General features: G+C 55.7%; 1 protein-coding gene across 1 annotated transcript in view; it reads left to right on the forward strand.

Annotated features, from left to right (window-relative positions):
* FGR (FGR proto-oncogene, Src family tyrosine kinase) overlaps nucleotides 1–8,240 on the forward strand; it is a 14,946-nt gene extending 6,706 nt beyond the window's left edge. Inside the window, 7 exon segments of the mRNA XM_012645998.1 lie at nucleotides 1,982–2,177; nucleotides 3,170–3,325; nucleotides 3,418–3,597; nucleotides 4,153–4,229; nucleotides 4,493–4,646; nucleotides 5,400–5,531; nucleotides 5,635–8,240. Coding sequence (XP_012501452.1) covers nucleotides 1,982–2,177; nucleotides 3,170–3,325; nucleotides 3,418–3,597; nucleotides 4,153–4,229; nucleotides 4,493–4,646; nucleotides 5,400–5,531; nucleotides 5,635–5,843 — 1,104 coding nt within the window. The 3' untranslated portion in view covers nucleotides 5,844–8,240.
* Nucleotides 8,241–22,279: the final 14,039 nt, after the last annotated feature.

Here is a 22,279-nt window from a genome sequence, read left to right on the forward strand (position 1 = left end):
AAATTTGTCTCGGAGACAAATTTGTCTCAGAAGAATAGGTGATAGTCTGTGACATATACTGGATGTGGTGTCCAACCTCTAGTCTCCTTCCTTGTGATACCAGTTAGTGTTTTCTGGTCGGTGAGACTCCCAGGAAAGGGATTCATGACAGCTGTGTTCCTTAGTCAGAGAAGAGAAAGAGGGGTGAGAGACATTGGTTCGCCTTTAGTTCAAAGCACTCAGCATGCCAAAGTAGGTATTGTTTTCTGAGCCCCAACATTACTTAACCTCTCTGGAGCCTCAGGAAAATGGGAATGTAATAGTGCATACTCAGTGGGGTTGTGGTGAAAATACACACAGATGCTCCTCTCCTTATGATGGGGCTATATCCTGATAAACAAATTTTAATGCACTTAATACCTCATAAACTCCTTGTAACATCGAAATGTCTTAAGTTGAACCATCAACTTAAGATACTCCTCAACTTACGATAGGGCTACGTCCTGACAAACCCATTGTAAGTCGAACCATCATTAGGTTGGGGACCCTCTGTATACAGGCAGGTTAGAACAGTGTCTGGCACGTAGTAAGGATTTGCTGCTGTTCTTATTCAATATTGTGTCTTAGTCCCTTGTGGGATTAAAGTAGTGAATAAGACAGAAGGATTCTTGGCACTGATGGAGTTTATAGTTAGCTTAGGAAGGCAGATGTAGGATGATTTCACAAATACTTACTTAATTGCAAGTGTAAGTGCTAGATTAGAAAAGTATGAGATGCTGAGACAGCGATAACAGGGTTTCTGGCCTTCTGACAGTCATGTGGCCCCAGCCACATGACCTTTCCTTTCAGAGCTTTAGCTCCTTCATCTTTAAAATGGGAATGTTGTCACTGTCTTGCAGAGTGGGACACATAGTGATATGGAGGTGGCATGCATGGTAACAGGGGACCTGATGCTCTCTCTAATGGGGGCTGCTGTACTCTTTGTTGATGAAATTTTCATCCTCATTAGCAGGTTGTGGGCAGGATACAAGATACTTCTTTCATGCCCGTGTTCTCCTGAGCCCTGCTCAATGTGTCTGTGTTTAAAGGTGTCTGTTCTGACTGTATGGCCCACTGGTTTGAACCCTGCACTGGACCTGGTGATTTGATTTGGAGCTGAGTTAGGTAGGGTGGCAGGCGGAAAGCACAGTGTTGGCTTTTTAGTGAGGAGCTGGTTGATTCCAGGTGTGATCCTCAATCTAGAAGGAGCTTGTCCTGATGTTCATGAATTTCCTGAGTCCCATGAGGCGTGTTGCCCAGCCCTGACCCAGCCCTGCCCTGTACCCTGGAGTGGAACCTCATGAGCTAGATAGACCAAGCTAATGGACTATTCCAGTTGTAAGCAAGGAGTTAGAGCTAAACATGTATCAACAAGCTGAACACGAAGGTTTTTCCTGATCTGAATCACAGTTGCCCAGAAAGCTCAGGTGAGAAGGAAGACTGACGTTGCTTTGTTCATTCATCCACCAGTGAAAGATGGGGTGCCTGCTTTGTGCCAGGCACTGAGGGAGGCATTGGAGGTGCACGGTGAGCAGGTCAGAGTGGAATCCTGCCCGCAAGAGTGTATAGTCTCTCCGTGTGATCAGCACCGACTGCGGGAGGACTGGTTGTGTTGGTAGCTTGTTATTAGGGGTCAGTGTTCAGACTGAAAAGGAAAAGCCTTCTCACAGTTGCCTCTCGTCTCTCTCCTCAGAGCATAGTGGCCTGACCACCGGGGTGGCCTTCGGGCACCACGCCAAGTTCATCGCTTCGACAGGCATGGACAGGAGCCTCAAGTTCTACAGCCTGTAGGTCCTGCTCCTTCCGACTGAAGCTGGGCCTCATCTCAGTAGAGGGGTAGCGTTAAGGGGTGGGGGGTGGGGGGAGAGGGGGCGGTACTTAGTCATGGCCAAGGCTGGGACCGGGTTTGAGGGGCAGAGCTAAGACTGGGACCGGGTTCTAGGGATGCCGCTGTCCAACTTAGAGTCCCCAGCCTTTCGGGCCTCTTCCAAAGCGATCCTTCACCGCAGGCGCCTACTCCCTGTCCATCCGTGATTGGGACCAGACCAGAGGCGATCACGTGAAGCATTACAAGATCCGCAAGCTGGACACGGGCGGTTACTACATCACCACGCGGGCCCAGTTCGACTCGGTGCAGGAGCTGGTGCAGCACTACATCGGTGAGGGCAGACGCTTCAGATCCCTGAACCAACTTGTTGATGCGTTGTCCGGATGGGGAGACCGCGGCCCGGAGAATGGAAGGGTCTACCAAAGCCATAGGGGCCGGGCCAAGACTAGAACCCAAGTATGGGGCTTCCTAGGCCTGGATCCTGCTCTGTGGGATTCGCGAGGACACGGCCCAGCAGCGCCCCCTGATGACTGAACCGGGAATTGGCCAGTTTCTTGCCTCCAGTCTTGAATCTGTGGAAAGTTTAGTGAGCGTTTGTGCGGTCTGAATGCCCCACCAAGACACCAGGACTGTCCTGTGGGCAGGCAGGAAGCCATTGTCACAGGGCCCTGAGCAGGGAGTGACAAGAGGCTGGTTTGCACCTTGGTGAGAAACTCTGGCTGCTGGGTGGAACTTGGATGCCAGCGGGCAAGGCAGCATGAGGGGTCCATTAGGAGACAGTGGCCATTGTCTATTGAGACGTGATGGTGGCCAGACTGAATCAGTAGCAGTGCAGTCAGGAGAAACAGCGGATTTGGGAGCTGGCAAGGAGGCAGAATGGGCCTGACTTGGTGGAGGACTGGCTGCAGAGTTGAGGGGAAGGTGGGAGTCAATGCCCAGGTTTCTGCCTTGATTGGTTAGGCCAAAGATGGGGTCCACACCTTTGCCTGGAATCCCTAAACCCATTTCTACCTGTCAGAATCCCACCTTATCCTTCAAGGCCCAGCTGGAGGCCACCTCCTGTGGGAAGGCTCCTATTCCTTACAGGAAGGCCCCCAATGCTGACAGAGATCATCTCTCCCTCTGGGTGCCCTCCCCTTCCCTGGGCACCTACATGTCCACCTACTCAGGGGACTAGGTTGCCTTCCTTCCTGGCCTGGGACCTCACCTGGGGTCTAGTTCTTTATAACTAATCTTGGGGTCTGGCGCTGGGCTGGGTGGAATGAGGAATGTCCTGGGGTGGGCGTTCTGGCCTGCCCGTGACCTCCATCCCCCCGCCCCCAGAGGTGAATGACGGGCTGTGCCACCTGCTCACGGCGCCTTGCACCACCATGAAGCCGCAGACGCTGGGCCTGGCCAAGGACGCCTGGGAGATCAGCCGCAGCTCCATCGCGCTCGAGCGCCGGCTGGGCACCGGCTGCTTCGGGGATGTGTGGCTGGGTACGGAGGTCCCGGGCACCGGGGGCCAGGGGCCGGGGCGCGGGCCTGGGCTGGTGGGGAGCGGGTCCTGATGAGACGCGGCCGCCGGGCAGGCACGTGGAACGGCAGCACAAAAGTGGCAGTGAAGACTCTGAAGCCGGGCACCATGTCCCCGAAGGCCTTCCTGGAGGAGGCGCAGGTCATGAAGCTGCTGCGGCACGACAAGCTGGTGCAGCTGTATGCCGTGGTGTCCGAAGAGCCCATCTACATCGTGACAGAGTTCATGTGCCACGGTGAGGGGCGGGGTCAGGCGGAGGCTGGGCGGGAGGGATTTGGGGTGAAGTTAGGGTGGGTGTCGCTGGGGACCTGGGCGGCGATCTGTGAGGGGACGAGGGACAATGGGCAGAGTCCTAGTGAGGGGTCGGAATGTGGGAAACAACAGGAGTGCTGGGGCGGGGGCGGAGCCAAGGTAGACAGGGGGCAGAGGGCGGGGCCTCCGTCGTGCGGGTGGAGGCAGGGCTTGGGCAAACGAACGCAGAATCTGTGACGAGGGAGGGTCTGGGGCGGAGTCTGAGTAGGTCCTGTCTAGGGGGACCGAGGAAGAGAAGAAACGAGATGTGTAGAGTCGGTGTCTGGCAGCAGGGCCTGGGCGAGACCAGTGACAGATTGAGGCATCCGGGCGGGATCCCGAGACGGGGCGGATCTAGGTGAGGGGGAGGGCGCTGGGAGAAGGGGGCGGGGCCAACTGGGTTAGATGATTCCGGATAGGGGCGGGGCCAAGCGAGAGAGGGCGGGCCTGAAGCTAGGAGTAGGGTCTTGCTGCTGACTTTCTGGATTCCTCTTTCCAGGTAGCTTGCTGGAGTTCCTCAAGGACCGGGAGGGTCAGGGTTTGAGCCTGCCCCAGTTGGTGGACATGGCAGCCCAGGTACACTGGACAGCACGCTTTAACTCCCAGAACTACCTCCTGTTAACCTTTCACGGATCCCTGTACCTTTGAACACCTAGCCTAGCCCCAGAAGTGCGGCCCCGCCCACCATATCAGTTGTGCGAACTGAGGCAAGGCACCGTTTCTGAGCCTCAGTCTCCTCATCTGAAAAGTGGGTTTTCAAATGGCCCCTCGCCCCTCATGCAGGCCACGGTGCTGTGAGTCCCCATGAGCTCCCATCTCTGCACACCTTGGCCCCCCAGGTAGCTGCGGGCATGGCCTACATGGAACGCATGAACTATATCCACCGTGACCTGAGGGCAGCCAACATCCTGGTGGGGGAGCGGCTGGTGTGCAAGATCGCCGACTTCGGGCTGGCCCGCCTCATCGAGGATGACGAGTACAACCCCCAACAAGGTGCCCCACCTCACCGCACCTCCCAAGAGCTCCTAATGCAGCAAGGGGCTGCCATGGGGCCCCACATGCTCAGAAACCCTTCCTCACCCGGAATCATCTAGGACACCCCCATCCTGATGTAGTGTGAGAGGCAATTCTGAGTTCAAATCTTAGGTCAGCCACTTACCAGCCATGTGGCCTTGGGCAAGTCACCTAACCTCTGTGAGCTGCCTTTTCTCTTTTGTAAAATGAAAATATTCAGACAAGAGTAAATCAGCAGACATTTACCAAGTGGCTATAATTCTTAAATGAGAGACAATAGAGTGTAATAGCGTGAACTCTGTAGCCAGAATGCCTGGGTATGAATCCCAACCACTTATTAACTGTGTGATCTGGGCAAGTTACCTAACTACTCAGTCCCTCCTTTTCCTTATCTGTAGAAGGGGAGTAATAATAGCATCTACCTTGCGGGGTTTTTGTGAGGGTTAAATGAGTTAATGCACGTGTATCACTTAACACAGTGCCTGCACATCGTAAGGGCTAGACAAGTACTAGCTGTCATTATTATGAGAATTATTACAATGATTTGGAAAGTGCCCATCACTACACCAGACACATAGTAGGTGCTGACTAGGTACCAGCTCCTTTCTGCTATGCCCAGAGATCTCTGCGCTCAGGGTCCCCAAGATCCCCATTCCTAAAGTCCCCATTCTCTTAACCCAGCTATTCCCAGGGACCTCCTCGCTAACTTTCCCTTCTCCCCAACCTCTCCAGGGGCCAAGTTCCCCATCAAGTGGACGGCCCCAGAGGCTGCCATCTTTGGCAGATTCACCATCAAGTCAGATGTGTGGTCCTTTGGGATCTTGCTCACTGAACTCATCAGCAAGGGCCGAGTCCCCTACCCAGGTTTGCCAGGGATTTGGGGGGAGTGGCCAAGGGGAAAGGCTTCCTCCTGCCTGCCCCTTTGGGAGGGGCCGGGCCTTCTGACTGATGGTGCCTCACCTTTCAGGCATGAATAACCGGGAAGTGTTGGAACAGGTGGAGCACGGCTACCACATGCCATGCCCCCTAGGCTGCCCAGTGTCCCTGTATGAGGTCATGGAGCAGACCTGGCGTCTGGATCCAGAGGAGAGGCCTACCTTCGAGTACCTGCAGTCCTTCCTGGAGGACTACTTCACCTCCACGGAACCACAGTACCAGCCTGGGGATCATACATAGCCTGTTCAGACATCAACCACATCTCTGGCGGTGCCCACCAGCCTTTGCCAATCCCCAGGGCTCTTGTCCCAAAGCCCTCAGGCTTAGAACCTTATAGAGTCTTAGAATGTCAGAGGAGTTGGGGTGCTCTGACACCATCTAGGGCAACCCACTCATTTTACAGATGGGACAAATGGAAGCTCAGAGCTCATCCTTCACCCCCCTCCAGCCCCAAGCACTAGCTCTCCCCTTCTGACTTGGGCCCCTACATGGCCACTAGCCTCTCTCTCCTCACCTCCTTCAAATGCTCAGATGTTGTCTAGTTATTTATAAAACTGTATATCTCTCCCCTCACCTATCTCCCTACCCTCCTATCATCCTACTCTGGTCCAGGTGCCAAGAATTTGCCTCCTATTGTCAATCTTTTGTGTCTGTGAGTTACAAAAACAGAAGGTCTTTGCTGGAGCCCTTTCCTGCTGGGTGGATGCTGTGGTCCAAGACTGGGGCCAAGACACACGTTTGAGGGTGAGGGTTGCTGAGGGTTTGCCACCTCTCTCAATAGTGTGTGTGTGTGTGTGTGTGTGTGTGTGTGTGTGTGTGTGTGTTTATTGATTTTATAAATAAGGAAAATAACAATATGAATCCTTGAGCCATGAAATTCCCTTGAACCTTCCTTTGGGAGGGATGGTGGTCAATGGGAGGTGAACAGGACAGGTGGGGCTATTTCGAGCAGCAGGGGAAATGAGAGAATGCCCTGATGCCTAGCAAGCACAGGGCACTCAAGGTGTGGAGTTTTAGGACTCCCAAAAGTCTCACTGCTCATCCCCATGTGAATTGAAGATGAGTTGAAAGGTACATAGAGAAGACAGGCAATTGGAGATATATCAAAATGTCCCTTTATTGATACTGATATAGCCTTCAATCTGTGCACAATGGTTTTGCTAATTCTTTACCTGATTTCAGCAGATTTACCATTCATCGCAGTCACAACAGGACAACCTTAGGCCTCCCTCAACAGGGGCAGGCAAGAAGGCTACAGTGGACCCTCTACAGCTGTCAGATTCCCCAAAAAAGGACAGAGGGAGGGGAGCAAAAGGGAGAGACTTGAAGGTTAGTTTAGCCTGTTGGATCTTCCTAGAGGAGTTCTGCCCCCAAGGGAGCTTTTGGAGAGGTTTGGAGGCAGTTTTGTTTGTCACAATGGCTGGGGGCTCCTACTGGCATTTAGGGGGCCAGGATCAGGGACGCCAAACAACCTACAATGCACCTGTGCAATGGCAAATTGTCTGACCCCCACTCCCCCTTTGAGAAACTCTGGCAGCTGACATGCCTCCATGTGGAAACGAGGAGCAGAGAATAAGGATTCCCACCTCTCCTGCCGGGAAATGTTTGTTGACCTTCTGACTTAATAAGGGAATGGACAGGGAAGGAGTCTGGGAGTCTGGGATTCACTGCTGCAATTGGTGAACAATTACTAAGCATGACTCTGTGAAGCATTGACTCTTTGTTAAGCAGGACCTTGGGAACACAAACACGAATAAGATCCGTCCCTGCCCTGGAGGAGTTCATAGACAGGCAGGGGAGAAAAATAGTAGTGATAGTAACTCATTTATTATTAAGTGTCTGCTGAATGTCAGATGTGTTTACATCCATCTTTTCATTTAATCCAGTCTTGAGCCTAGTTCTATGATTAGCCCCATTTGTAGATGAGAAAACTGAGGATCAGGGGTGATATGATGTACCAAGGTCACATATCTGTATGTGACAGAGCTGGGATTTGAACCCAGGTCTTACACCAAAGCTCTTGGTCTTTCTACTAGACCTCGTTGCCTCTAGGCTCTGTCCTGTGTGTGTATGTGTGTGTGTGTGAGAGAGAGAGGGAGAGATCCTCCCTCCTCTAGTTATTGGTAGAAAGATTCCCTGGGACCCCACCCCCCATGTTGAGTGGCCTAAAGGAAAGGGGGACAAGGTGGTCAGTGCAGATTGAGAGTTCCCTGTACCCAGCCCCGTACTGGGGGCTGATAAATGGGAGAAATAATATGGAGAGAGACCAAATGGCTCTTTGGAAAGATTGTCATAGGGGTGGGAGCCTTAGCTCTGTCTGCACACTCTCAGTGGCTAAGGCTTCCTGAGGGCCATAGTTTCTGCCCAAAAAAACTCACAAGAGCCTGAGGTATAAGCCAGAGGCCAGTGTTTCTACCTGCCAAGGAGTAAGCAGATAAGAGCACAGCCCTGGAGCTGTCCTGCCTGGTGTGAATCCTGCTTCCACCACTCACTAGCTGTGTGAAGTTGTGCGAGTTATTAATCTCGCCAAGCCTCAATTAACTCATCTGCGAAATAGCAATAAAATGCTCAATACCTGTTAGCTCTCTTTGTCTCTACCATTTACAAATTGTTTATTCTGTGCCAGGCATCCTGCTAAGTGCATGCTGCCATATAATCCCCGCAGAACTCTATGCAGAGAAGCCCGTTGTACCTTCATTTTGCTAATAATGAAGCTAAGGCACAGTGAAGTAAATCAGCATTTTCAAGGTTTGCAGAGCAGAAGTTGCAGAGCAGGGGCTTAAACCAAGTCTTCTGACTCCAAAATCAGTGCTCTTAGTCTCTGTAGTCTTTTCCTGGGACCAGGATATTCTTGTCTGTCTTATAGGGCTATTCCTGGTACCTGGATGCCCATCTGGCTTCAATGAAGGCCCAGCAGGGCAGTGAACCATCTGCAGAGACCAGAGCCTCCGGAGCCTGGAATCCCTGTGTCTTCTGATTCCTCGTCTCTCCCTCTGAAGCAGCTAAATGAATTCTCCCTTGCACCCCCTTTTCTGTGCAGCCTTCTGTTCCCTTCAGATAGAGCACAATGCAATTGATTAGGCTTCTGCTTTCTCAATTTCAATCACATCCTCGCCCTGCCTCCCTGAGATTACAGGCGGGTCACCTTGATTGCGGTTTGCACCGTTCACAAAACTCTTCAGTCGTTTACAAAACCATCTCTCGCCTCATTCACTCCCCCACCTGGCTCTTCTCTGTGATGCGTGGATTTTACTGGCTTAAGACTCAGAGGGCAATTTTATTTCCAAGTTCATGGTGGGGGAGGAGGACTCCTAATTGACTAATGCTGGGTGTTTCACATGCATCGTCTAATTTGATCCTCACCACGAGGCAGTGCAGAAGTGTGATTATCCCCATTTTACAAAAGAGGAAAGGAAGACTCTGCGAGGCGACAACACTCACACAAGGTCATATACCAGATGGTAGAGCCAGGACTTGAACTCGACGTCTCATGCATTCCACTGTGTCACATTTCTTTATTTGCCGGAGCAGTATGCGAAAATATTATATTGACCCTGAGTCAGGCCCAGGGAGGGCATGGTGCACCCAGGGGTCTGGGGTAGCCCCATACATGCTGAGCATTGTACACATAAAAGAACTAAGTCATTTATTAATTTTGCACATATCTACTGATGTCTCCTGTAGGCTGGTCCTGTCCAGGAGGCGGAACAGTGAACAATTACAACACTTAGGGGCAAGGTCAGTCTGGGAGCCAAGTCTGGGGGATTTCTTGGAGTATGTGAAAGAAAAGTCTGCCTGATGGAGCAACCAGAGGCTGAGGTCATCTCTAGCTTGGGAAACAGCATGCATAAAGGCCCGGATGTATGGTAGAGCAAGACCCATTCAGGAAAGTGCAAATAATTATGCACGGGAAGGTTAAGCGTGCAGATGAGGCATGGAAGAGGAAGGTTGGAGGGTCAGAGGCAAGAAGTAGGAGCAGAAAAACCAAGGAGCATGGGCCCTGAGTTGTGGGGGGAAATCTGGGGGTCTTAGGACCCTTTTGGGGAGTGTATCCTGGATCCCACTGCTCTAGGACTGAACTGGGTGGATCCCCTGTCCGCTCCAGTAGTTGTCTCTTAGGTGCAGTATAGAAGCCTCCCTCCTACCCTTCATCTAGTACTTACACACACACACACACACACACACACACACACACACACGCACGCACGCGCGCGCGCGCGCGCGCGAGCCTGGATTGTTCTGCAGTGATGTCCACACTCTCTCTAGTGGCCACTCTGGGAACTACATCCAAAACTGCAGGAAACTTTCTCCAGGGATGGGAGAACCAGGTCCCTTCAGAAATTTCCAACCGCGGGATGAGAAATACAGCACAATTTCTGCTCTCAAAGAGCTCACAGTTTAAATGACAATAAAGGGTATTTGGGAGAACAGGGGAGGGTCCTAACTCAACTGAGCAGGGGCAAGTCTAGAAGTCTTCTCAGAGGAGGTGTTGCTTCACCAGAGTCAAAAAAGAGTAAGAGTTTGCTTGGTAAAGAAGCAAGAAAAAGGTATTCCAGACTGGACAGAATTAAGTGAGTTCACAGGCAGGAAATGGGACTGTGCAGGGAGTTACAAGTAGGTAGATGTCACCGGAGTGGACGAAGATGAAGATGGTGAGGTAGGTGTGGGTCTTGTCTGCCATGCACTCGGGCTGGCTGGGGTTCTAAGCCGTGGGCAATGGGAAGCCACTGAAGGGTTTTGAGCGGGGAGTAACAAGGTCAGATTCACTTCTCGGAAGGAACCCTCTGGTGACCAACATGGAAGAAAGATGGGAGGGGAAGAGGTAGAAGAAGAAAACATCTCTTGGACACAAAAAACCACACCAGGTCACACTCACAGAAGGACACACAGCTTTGACCAGGCCTGTTACCCAGACATATCAATACCAGTGATGACATCTGCAGACATGTCAGTGGGATCCCAGGCTGAGCGCTCACAGACAAGCACACATGTACTGATACATGCTCAGACACATAAATCAGGTCCATGAGTGGAAAGTAAACTGAGGACCCATATTTACCTCCAGACATAGGTGGACAGTGAGACCCACACACACCCTGAAGGACACAGAAATTCACACACACACACACACACACACACACACACGCACACACGCACACACGCAGTGTGGCTGTCAAGGGCCCTACCCTGCCCCCCTCTGTCTTCCCAGGTCCCTCACCACCTCTGGCAGGAACAAAGCTGACCTTTGCCCTCTGGCCTCTGGCCTCTCCTCCCACACCCCCTGCCCCAGAGGGAGGAGCTGTTTGAAGTCTGGGCTGCAGCTGGGGTTTCCTGTTGCCTGGAGGAATGTTGGGAGGACTTGCACGGGGGAGGGGGGGGGGCCGGCCCAGGAGGAGGGCTAATGGGGGCCTGGGGGCCTTAGTCCTCACTGTACCACAAGGAGGGGGCTTCCTGCCTCCAAGGTTTCTTGAGCCTCAGCTCTGAGTTGTTCCCATCCAGAGAAGGGGAAAACCAGGGCCATACTGGCTCCATTCCAATGGGCCTCTTGTTCCTAGCGCTGCAGCTCAGTGGCTTAGGATAGGCCTGTAACCTCTCTAGGCCTCCATCTCCCCTTCCGTGGACTAGGCTGAACAATTCTCTAGCCATCCACCCCTCTTGGAGGCAGCCCCAAGAGTGGGGCCAGCCCCAGAACTTTCACATTCAGGGAGGGCAGCCTGTCCCCACCCAAGGCTCACTTCATTTGTGAGCCTCAGGAGCCTGTCGGTCATTGTCATTATTATTCTTATGACTCAATAATCCCTCACCAGGCCCCTACCGGCTTTTAAAATGCTTCCCCATCCATGTGTTCAGTTAAGCTTCTCAACAGCTCTGCCTCTATTTTACACACAGGGAAACTGAGGCAGGTTAAGGACACACATTAAGGAAAAGCAGGATCAGGACCTGGTCTGCCTGGTTCCTGTTCCACATGGCCTCTAACCTTAGGCCCCACAACGTCATCTCTAGACTCTCATATTTTCCTAGGGCCTAGCTATACCACCTTCTGCTTATACTAAAACAAAAGTGATTTGCGTGATGCACGCTCTTCCAGAACTTGTGTCCTCTCCCTCAAGTCTCCTTCCCCTTGGAGCTCACAGCCATCCTGCAGGCGTATGGCTGCCGAAGCAGAAGCGGAGATTAGACACTAGGTGGCAGCAGCAGCCCACAGGAAGACTCGGCTTGAGTTTGGGGAGACCCCCACTCAACACAATTGGGAAAAGTTCCAAGAGAAGGACCAGCCCCGAAATAACAGGGAGACTCTGCAATGCTTGGTTTCCAGAAATGATCAACACTTTGAGGGCTAATAGCATCTGCCCTCTCGGGGAAGGGAGCCGCTGGAGCCGCCTCCGGTGGGAGGGACGTGCTTGGGAACTCCCCTCCTTGCTCTGTTCCCCTCTCCCTCGCACAGCCCGCTACCCCTGCCCTTTGCATGTCATCACTTAACTCCCCCTCCCATGCCTTTCCCGAACTCCCCCTCATCCCAGCCCACCTGGCGCTGTCCACCTCCAGGGAAGCATCCTGTATTACCCCACACAACTCTCTCCCAAAACTTGATTAAAACTAAGTGGGGTCTTCATGACCTGGGGCAGAGCCTAATGGGTAAGGGGGTGGGGGTAAAAGAAGGGGGAACTTGGGAACTCCCACCCTCCCCAGTGCCAAAATCTGACCAGTGGGAGGCCACTAGGGCAAGATGCCAAAGCCTCGTCTATTTGTGACAACTTCAGACTCAGGCTTTGGAGCTGCAAAGGGACTCTAACAATTTTAACCACTACTTTTATTAATATCTGACCTTATTATATTTCTCATTCAATGAATAAATCTTTGAACCCAAGGCCTATCTTGTCTGCAAGAAGAAGCTTCTCCAAGATAAGGGCCTCTCCAGCTGGTCATGCCAGCCCCATAATGCCAAATCAATAGGTTACTGTTTAGAGCCCAAACCTCTCCTATTTCTGCTGCACCCCCCTCCCCCCACCAGGGCCAGTAGAGAATGCCCTCCCATGCCCTACTGTCCTAGAGGAGGGGCTTGGAAGGAGTGAAGGTGTGGGGAAGATGGTGACAGGGAGCTGCAGTTGGCAAAATGTCATCACCTGCCTTTGTCACATGCTGGCCATCACCCTGCAGGGCCAAAGGCAGAGTTAGAAACAGGTGGGCCAAGGACAAAGGCATTGCTGGAGGAACTTCAGACACCAGATAGGGGGCAAGATGGACAAAGCCTGTAGAGGTGGAGCAAAAGAATGTCAGACACACGGATGAGGTGGGACCGAAGCAGGACAAGTCGGGGCTGGTGTTGGTAGACACAGAGGACAGGACAGCCACTATGCATTATTCATCTCCTGTCCCTTGCAAGCCCTGCATACCTCAGTTAACATTCGTTGAATTGAAGTGCCAAGAGAGGACACAGAGACACGGGAAGAGAAGGTCAGTCACACTTGGGGGGCGTGTCATAACTCCCTGCCATAGCCCAGGGGTTAACCAAGTGGGCTTTGACCCTGGTTCAAATCCAGCTGGGCTCAGCCACTTGCTAATTGAGGAAGGTGAGCCTCCGTGCCCCCATCTCTAAAATGGAAATAATAACAGTACCATTTCACCGGGTTCGTACAGGACTCGCGGGCCCTGCGGTGCTCAGTAAATGGCAGCTGCAGCAGGTCTTCCAGGGCTGTCCGGCCACCTTCCTGCGGTAAGGGGCCCTCTGCAGCAGCAGCGCACATTCCCATCTGTGGGATCGGTCAGGCAGGGGGCCCGGAGCCAGGGGCTGGAGAACAGATGTGACCTGAAGAGGAGGTAGGTGAAAGTGCTGAGCCCAGCCCCCGGCCGCGGCAGGAGCTCAGAGCTGTTGAATCTGAATCCTGCTTCCCGACATAACGCAAATGCTCAGCAGACTTCGGGAATGGGAGCGTGCGTTCTACCTGTGGATTAATCCGGGCTTTTGAGCCCTTGTTGCCCTTGGACAAGTAGGCAAACTAGCAGTCGGAGGGGCTCAACGCAGAGCTCAGAGTTTGAGAGGAGTGATCGCGGAGTGAGAAGGTACTGGCTGGGGCTTTGAGGTTTCTCGGAGCAGCCCTCCTGCCATAAATCCTTGCGCTTTACTCAATAGGAAACCTTTTCAGAAAGAGAGAACGCCCTCAAATTGAGACAGCCGGTCCTCTCCTCTTTCTCCTTCCCCTCGTGTTCAATTGGGACGCCCCAGAAAGTCGCAGCCCCTTTGGCTAATCCCCTGATTCCCTATTCCACTCCCATTCCATTCTCAGACCCCGCCCCTTCGCTCCCACCCGCAACCTCCGCTGGATCCAGAGCCCCCCGCCGGGGACACGGAACAAGGCGAACACTCCTAGTTCTTGGGGAGGATCGGCGCCCCTTGGTGGGTGAGGGCGCGCCCCCGCCAGAGGGGTCCCGGGCACACGGTCCCCGCGGGCTCCGGGCCGCGCCGTCGGAGCTGCAGGCGCCGCCCCGCCCGCCCTGCGCGCGGAGTGGCCGGGGTGGGGACTACAAGTCCCGGCGTGCCGCGCGCGCGCTCCCCCCTGGGGTTCCGGATGGTGAGCGGCGAAGGTAAGGCGAGCTCGCAGAGGCAGCGGCGGCGGCGGCGGAGACGGAGAGAGGCAGGCAGGCAGGGCGAGGGCGAGAGACGGAGGGAGGGAGCGAGCGAGGCAGACCAGACAGACAGACAGGCAGGCGGGCGGGCAGGCAGAGCGAGCCACCCGCCAGGCTGCGCTCAGCCCGGCTCGCAGCGGAGAGAGCAGAAGGCAGGAGGAGGGAGGGGAGGAGGCGGAGGGAGGGAGAGAGGGAATCCAGCTACCACCACCCAAAGCCAGCGTCTGCTTTCTGTCCTCATTTCCTTTTCCCACCCAGCTTGGAGAGCAGAGAAAGGCAGAGAGAGCGAGAAATAGAGACAGTCTGAGAGACAGACAGACAGCCAGAGAGAGCGGGAGGGAGGAGGGCGGAGGAGGAGGAGCAGGAGGACTACGCGGGGCGCGTTCCCTCCCAGGTTTGCAATTGGGGGGGTGGGGGCGGGGGTGCCCAGCGCTGTGAGAGTGTGTGCGCGGCGGGGGGAGCGAGGGGGGCGCAGAAGGAGCGAAGGAGTGATCGAGGTGGGGGGCGCCGCGGGAGCTGGGGGCCGTGTCCAGCGGAGTTAGCGGCGGAGAATGTGAGCCGAGGCGCGAGCCATGCTGTCAGCGACGGCGGGCGGCTCAGGGCTCCTCCACGACTCCTCTCCCCAGCAGCCGGGCGCCCGCGTCGCTGCCGCCGCCGGAAGACAGACGCCCCCCGAAGCCCCTCGCCTGGCTCGGACCCACGGAGCCGGCAGCCCAGCACTCCGGTGAGTGGCGCCGCCTCCCTAGCCCTAGACCCCCGCTGGGGACCGGCCGGTCGGGCTCTTTTGTGCAGCGCACCACGGGGGGGCCCCGCGCCCCCCGGTCCGGTCCGCTGGACCCTGTGGCTGCGGTGCCCGCGGTGCGATCGGTCTTTGTTTCCACCGGGGCCCGCAGCTCGGCTGGGCTCGGCTCGAAGCCTGGCAGGCAGCGCCGGGAAGGGGGAGGGGGAGGTGGACGGGGAGGGGGGGCGGGGAGGGGGGGTTCTCGGGTTTCCTGGCCGCCCCGCGGCTCCCCCGGCTCGGGGGCGAGGTGCGCGCCCAGCGCTGCCGCGCGCCCCCTCCTCCTTCCCCCTCCCTCCGTCTTTGGATTTAAAACTGCAATTTGCTCTCCAGCTTGCTGAGAATGTTGGGGGGGGGATGAAGGGGGGACCGTGGGAGCGGAGAACAAGGCTGGATTTTAGGATACGCGCTAGGAAAAGGGGAGACTGCGGAGGGAGGAGCCCCTCCTCTCCAACCCCCAAATCCCAAGGTTCCGCTGGCTCTCTGGGAGTTGAGGGGCGGGGACCTAATGACCCGGAGGGGGTGTGGGGCGGAGGAGGGATTTGGGGGCGGCCAGGGCCGGAGGGGTTGGGCCGCGTGCCCGGTTACCTGGCGAACAAAGTCGGCTCACTTTTGCATAAATAAATAAATAATCTCCTATCGATGCGTTTCCTTTGGGGCTCTGATTGAATCGGCCCCCTCTTCCCCAGGGGGTGGGGTGCTGAGTGACAGCTGTCAGCCCCCTAGGCAGGGAGCTGAGGGTGAATTGCTGAATCTCTGCTTGCTGGCTGAGGGCGCCTTCCCCTGCTGGGTCTGGGTCCCCGGGCAGAGCCAGAGGGGCAGGGGGCTGGCTCTGAGTCTAGGAAATAACCTTGTTTCCTGTTCTACAGGAAAAGAGACAGCAACCTAGAGTTTGGGGGCTGGGGATGAGGACTGATGGGAGCTGGGGGGGTTCCCCAGCAGCCTGACCCCCCCAGCCTCCTGCCAGGCGAAGGGGCCAGCTGAGGGAGGAAGGATGTGGGCCTTGCTGGCCGGAGGCGGGAGCTGGGGCTGTCCCTGAGGCGGGCAGCGGGCACAGAGCGGGAGGAGGGAGAGAGAAGCGGGGGCGGGAATTCTCTACCGCAGACCCTGGGGGCCAGGGCCAGATGTGGAGGGGTGGGGAGTCTCCCCTCCCTTCCAGCTTGGGGGCCCTGAGGCTGGGCTGGGAGGGGCTGAGCCTGGTGCCCTCGGTTCTGCACCAGTGCCTGACTGGCAGGGCCAGCTGAATTTGGGTCCAGGCGTCACCCTGGGAGGCAGGGCTGGGCTGTACCAGCCTGGTCCCTGAGCGCAAGGAGGGACCCTTGGGGGGCCTGTGCCTGTCTGGCTGGGCAGGCGTTTCCCACCGGACCAGTTGGTGTCAGGTGGGACTTGGCCTCAGCTGCCTGGGCAGAGCTCAGGGTGTGAGGACAAGCTTTGCCTCCGGGTCAGGGTGGCCACATTTTGTCCGCTGCTGCTGTCGTCGCCGCCGGCAGGGCAGGGGCATGTGCCCAGGCCTGGCCAGAGTCCTGCCAGGGGCATTTGGGGTGTTTCTATTGTTGGCTTGTTCCTGTTCCGTGTGGCCCAGTGTGTGTGGCTGTGTGAGCTGGGGCTGTAAGTGAAAGATTACCAGTCTGTCCATCCCTCCCCCTCCAGCTTGGGGAGGCAGGCTGGGTTGTGGTGGTGAGCTGTGGGGGGACCCCCCAGGTGGCATGTGCATGCTGCTTGCCATCTCCCTCCTTTGAGCAGATGTATATTTATTTTTATAGTAATGGAAAATCAAACTGGATAGTAAGTTGAATTCATTTTTTCTCCTGCTGTGTCAATAGTTGGAATAACCCCCAGAGACTGGTGAACTTCTGGCCCCAGAGCTCCCACTCTTCAGAGGTTGCAAAGACCAATGAGGGCATGAGCTTTGGGGAGCCAGTGGGCACCAGTCCAAACTAGTGTTTTGTCCCTCTTCATCTGGCATTAGGGCAGGTGCCCAGGTGGGCAGGCATTGCCCCCTCCCCAGGCACCCCCCCTCACCCCAGGGTGCAGTCCGCCCTCTCTGGTCTGGTCAGTGCCTAAACTGTGCCTGCCCAGGCCTTCAGGGACATTCCCCCGGTGGGCTCTCTTCCCCGCCTGGGCTCCCGGCCCACGTGCTGATATTTATTTTCTGTAGTAAAATCCATTTTTAATGCCGTTACTTTTGAAATAATATAGAGAGAAACAAATGTGATGTGTTTAAGTTGCCCTCTGTGAGTTTTTAATGTGATCTATGGCTGAGGTAGTGATGGAAGGAGCTGTTGGGCTTGGAGAAATTTGGTGTCATAAAGAAAAAGAGCTTGCTGTTTATTGTGGTTGTTGGGCTGGGGGGTCTGGAACAGGGTCATAGGGGTGGGGAGCCCCGAACACCCCCGGGTGCTGTGAGTAGAGAGCAGAGCTTCTCAGTTTTAGTGTGTGAGGGTTCCAGGATTATTTTGCATTGCCCCTCAGCCCTTGATGAGGCCTTTGGGGAGGGGGCTTGGGAGCTGGGGGACTTTGTCCCCCACCATGTGCTTAGATCTTGGCAGAGAGGCTTCTCAAACCCCCTGTTGAGCTAAGTGGAGGTGTACTGTGGGAGGTTGGATTTGGATTCTGAAGATTAAGGGATGGGGTCTCCATTTACCTGATTGTTGTGGCTGTGCTGGAGGCTTGAGGGGCAGACTGTCCCTGGCAGGAGACATTTGGGTGGGGGTAGCTGTTCTGGACTGGCAGAGCCCCCAGGGACATTGCTTGTTCTCGAATCAGCCTAGAGCGCTGACTTTGAACCACTGTCTCCTCTATGCCTCTGTTCCCCATTGGATAGCGATTTCCTCCGGCAAACCTGACCTCCCTCACTTCCCCCTTCCCCCCCTCTGTCCCCACCTCCAGGTCAGCTTCATCTTTCTTGTTTTTTTGTTTTGTTTTGTTTTTTTTGGAGGGGGCTTGTAGAATACAGAGCTCTGTGTCTCATGCCAGCCACCCAGGGGGCTGGGGGTGCCATCACTGTGTACCAGACGCCCAGGCCCTTTGGGTCTGGCAGGGTGAGGTCAAGCAGACTCACTATTATGGGCTGGAGCCCAGCTCTGTCTCTGGGTCCCCTGGGTCTCCTGGGACAGAGCAGGGAGGAGGAAGCCAGAATGGGGTGGAGCTGGGGACTACCGGGTGAGAGTAAGGGTAACGTTGTTGCTTATGCCAGCAGATGGGCCCCCCAGGGAGGTGGGGGAGAGTGGGGGCATGGGGAGGAGAGAGACCCAGACAGCCACATGCAGATGAAGAGAGGGAAAGATGGAGACTGAAACAAGTGATGAGAGAATGAGAGAGAAGAGATTAAGAGGAGCCAGGATTGCAGCCCCTGGAGGTGCGGGCCTGGTGACCAAGAAGGCCTAGGAATATACCACTTCCCAGCCTGCCGCCAGAAGGGAGGCAGCACTGAGGGCCTCTCACCCAAGATCAAATGCTGGGATTGTTTTTGGAGGAGAGACAAGCAGATGTCTGGGAAGAGGGAGGAGGACAGGTGGGGAGAGAAAGGGAGAGGGAGAATCCCACAGGAGGAGGGAGAATGGGGGGACTAGGATTCCAGAGGTCTTGACTAATGCTCCTGGCCCTAAGGCAGCATCTCCCCTCTGCCTTCCCCAAATGTCTGGGAACAGAGCTGAGCTCTTCTTGGGACCTAGGGGTGGGGCCTGAGGCAGGTACAGCACCCCACAGGTTGTTGGGTGCTTTGTGCCAAGAGGCACACAGGTTATAAAAGCAGGGAACATTAGGGTCCTAGAGACACCAGGGGCATCATCCAGTTGGATTCCTCCCCCTGTCTTGTTTGACAGGCGGAAAACCAAGTCTAGAGAGGGGACCCACTTGTGGAGGGTCATAGCTACGTAGCCTTGGCAAGGCCAGGCTGGGACCCAGGCTTTTTGCACTCCACTTCACTGTAGTTAGAGAATTGGAACAGCTGCAGGGGGCCTCCTGGGTGCGAAAGGGGGCTGGAACCCAGGGAGAGGAGCAGGAGAGGAGCAGGCGGGCACCCATGTGGCCAGAGTCCCCCCAGGGGAGGGGGAGGTGCCTCTGCTGGGAGAGAGGGAGGGAGGGGAGAGAGGAGGGGAAACAGTGAGTCAGGCTTCCAAGAGCTGAGGATGAGAGAGCCAGAGCTGGGAGGGAGAGGGCAGGGAGGGCTGCTCAGAAGGGGGGAGCAGGAGGGGGCCCAGCCAGGGGCAAGGAGAGCTAAGAGGGAGGGAGCCAGCCCCTGGCCCTGGCCCAGCTACAGGGCTGTGCAGAGGGTGCAGCCCTTGTGGACTTTGCCAGTGGCAGGTCAGGAAGGAGCCAGATTCTGTCCCTACAGCATCCCTTTCTTTCCTCATTCTTCATTTATGACCCCACCCCAGCCTCTCAGGAGGGATGACCATGTCGTCCTGTCCTATCCTCTTGTGCCTCAGTTTCCCCATCCATTGCAGGATTTGGACTGTGAGCTATTGGGGAGGGGGTTGGAGGGAACAGAGTGGCCTGGGATAGTGTTGAGGGATGCGGTCCCCAGCTACTGGCTTTGTGCTGGGGGCACGGTCGGAGCCACCAGTGCAAGGTAGGGTGCAGGTCTCTGGGGCAGGGCTCCCTGGTGAACTCTCAGAGTTCATGTCGCAACAGTGGCTGCTGGCGTGAGGAACGGTGGGCTGGGCAGGTGGGCGGTGAGCACTGGGATGCCCTGTGTGCATGGGAGGTGTGGCCTGGCAGTGGAAGGTGGCTCCCTGGGATTTCTCAGGATGGGCAGTGTCTAGACAGGGCCACAGTCCCCATGTGCCCAGAACCACCCTCCACTATTGCCAGGGAGACACTGGTATGATCCCCTATGTCCCTGTGGCTGGGAGGTGGGAATGGCCCTGTGGAGCTGGCGAGAACTGCCTGTATGGCTTCTCATGCCTGGAGCTGGGACCAGAGCAGGAGGGATCCCCAGGGACTGCTTGGAAAAGAGGAGGGAAGGAGCCCCCCTCCAGCCCAGCTGACAGGAAGCCCAGGCTCCCAGCCCCTCCTTCCCTCAAGGCCTTGCCTCCTCCGCCCCTCCCTCCTGGATCCTGCATCTCATCCATTGGCTAGGGATGGGGAAGGTGGGCACTGAGGATCCCTCTCCCGCAGGGCCTGGCTTTGGGGGAAATAGCAAAGTGAGGTCCCTGCAGCCTGCCCCCCATGCACAAACTCAGCTGCAGTGAGGCCGTTTTCTCTCCTATTTCTGCTTTGGGGTCCTTGGCCTGGGAGCCCAGGGGAGGGGCCGCTTCTGCAGCTGGCTGGCCCCGAACTCCCAGTTCAGCCCAGCTGCTACTGAAGTTTCCAGAAGCTGCAGCTCTGCACCCCCTCCCCACCCTCTGAGCCAGGAGAAGCCTTGTTGACCTGGGGGAGGGCGCCTTGGGGAAAGAGTGGGCACCCTTGGAAGGACTAACACAGACAGCCAGACAGATGGGTGGTGGAACAGATGGACAGAGACACCCACACACAGACAGACGGAGAGAGACGGACAGATGGACCAGGACAGGGAGAGACGGACAGACAGAGGTGCTGGCAGAGAGAGGAGGAGTCAAAAATGGAAGGGCTGGGGAGAGAGAGACAGAGACTTAGAGATAAGAAGGGAGACTGAGACAGAAGGAGAGAGATCGGGGGGAGACTGAAACATAGGAAGAGATAAAGAAGGGGGAAGCCCAGACAGACGGAGAGGGAGGGAGGAGAGAAGAGAGACTCGAGGCTACAAACCACAAACAGGGATTTGATGAGAATCTGGAAGGTGTTTTCTCCCTCTTCCCTCCCCAAACCCCCAGGCCAGCCAAGTCTCCATTCCTTCCACCCCCAGCTCAGTTTCCAGCTGCTAAAGAGGTCAGGGAGAGAGAGAGAGAAGCCGCCCAGAGCCCCTTGCTCCCTGCAGTTCTTTTTGTGGGGGGAAGGGTCTGCTGACCCCTGGCACAGGTCTCTCTTGTCTCTCAGAAAATATCCCCTGATGCTCCCTACCCACCAGGGGATGTCTCCTTGTATGAATGCACCCTCCATACCCACACCTGTCTGTCTACACAGGCCCTGTCTCTCTCTCTCTCTCTCTCCCTTTCTGTCTCTCTCTCTAACACACACACACACACACACACACACACACACACACACACGAACACATTTTTTGTGATAGGTAAATCCTCACCCTCACACTCGTTCTATGTCTCACAAACATAACTGATGAACATACACCTGAGCTTCCTTATGCATACAGGCAGTGACCCACAGGCCTTGTCAGGGGTCTCCGGACATGTTGTCATACACACACACACACAGAGCCACATCCTCACACACAGTGGCAGGTACATCAGAGCGGAGAGGGGGCTTCTTCCCTCCAACCCAGTTGGTAGGATGGGGAGGCAGGGACCCCTCAGTCAGCAGGAGCCGTTTTGGGAAGGGGCAGGGCTTGGCCTGGACACAGAAATGGCCTGGTGGGTTGGGTGGTGGGAAGGATGCAAGGTGGTGAGGGTGTATGTGTGTGCATATGTATACACACACGTGCTCACATGTATGGGTTTAAGGGATGGCTAGTGTCTCATGGGGTGTGAGAGAGAGACTGAGCGCATGTGAGATGGGGTATGGGTGTGACGGGGAGCTCCAAGGTATGGAGCGTGTGGGTGTATGTGTGAGAGCTACTTGTCAGGTATGTATGTGTGCATGCATGTTTGTGTGATGGGTGTGTATGTGAGATGGGTGTGTGACTGTACAGGGTTTTGCAGAATGGGGGTGTGATGGGGCATACATAGACGAAAGTCTAGGGGCATAGGGTGAACTGTGTGCAGGAGGGTGCCGTGGCACGCATGCTTGTGGGAAGGTGAGTGGGTGTTCGTGCGTGAATGTGGGGAGTGTGCAGAGAGGAGGGTGTAGCTGCAGGTGAGCTGTGACGCTGTGAGCCTGTTGTGAGCAGTGTTTTCCCAGGCCTAGGTGCCACCTGAACAGGGACCATTCAGCACAAATACATGGAACAGGCCCCAGGGCTCACAGCGGGGGACTGACCCACGCAGAAGCACAAGGACAGACATACCCGCCCCTGTCCTCCCTCTTCCTCTCTCCTGGCATCAGTGGTTTTCAGAGCAGCCTCCGTGAGGACTGTTTGCTGTGCAGGTCCCCCAGCCCCAGCCTGTGCCTCTTCAAACACAGCGATGCCCTCCAGGCAGCTTTGTGGAGGCTCCTGCCTGGACCATCTGAAGGCAGATGGGTGGGCTGGGAGCCACGCTGCCCCCTAGGGAGTGAGGAGGCGGCTCTGCTTCTTCTG

This window comes from Propithecus coquereli, unplaced genomic scaffold, assembly GCF_000956105.1.
Source record: "Propithecus coquereli isolate 6110/MARCELLA unplaced genomic scaffold, Pcoq_1.0 Scaffold239, whole genome shotgun sequence".
Classification (NCBI taxonomy): domain Eukaryota; kingdom Metazoa; phylum Chordata; class Mammalia; order Primates; family Indriidae; genus Propithecus; species Propithecus coquereli.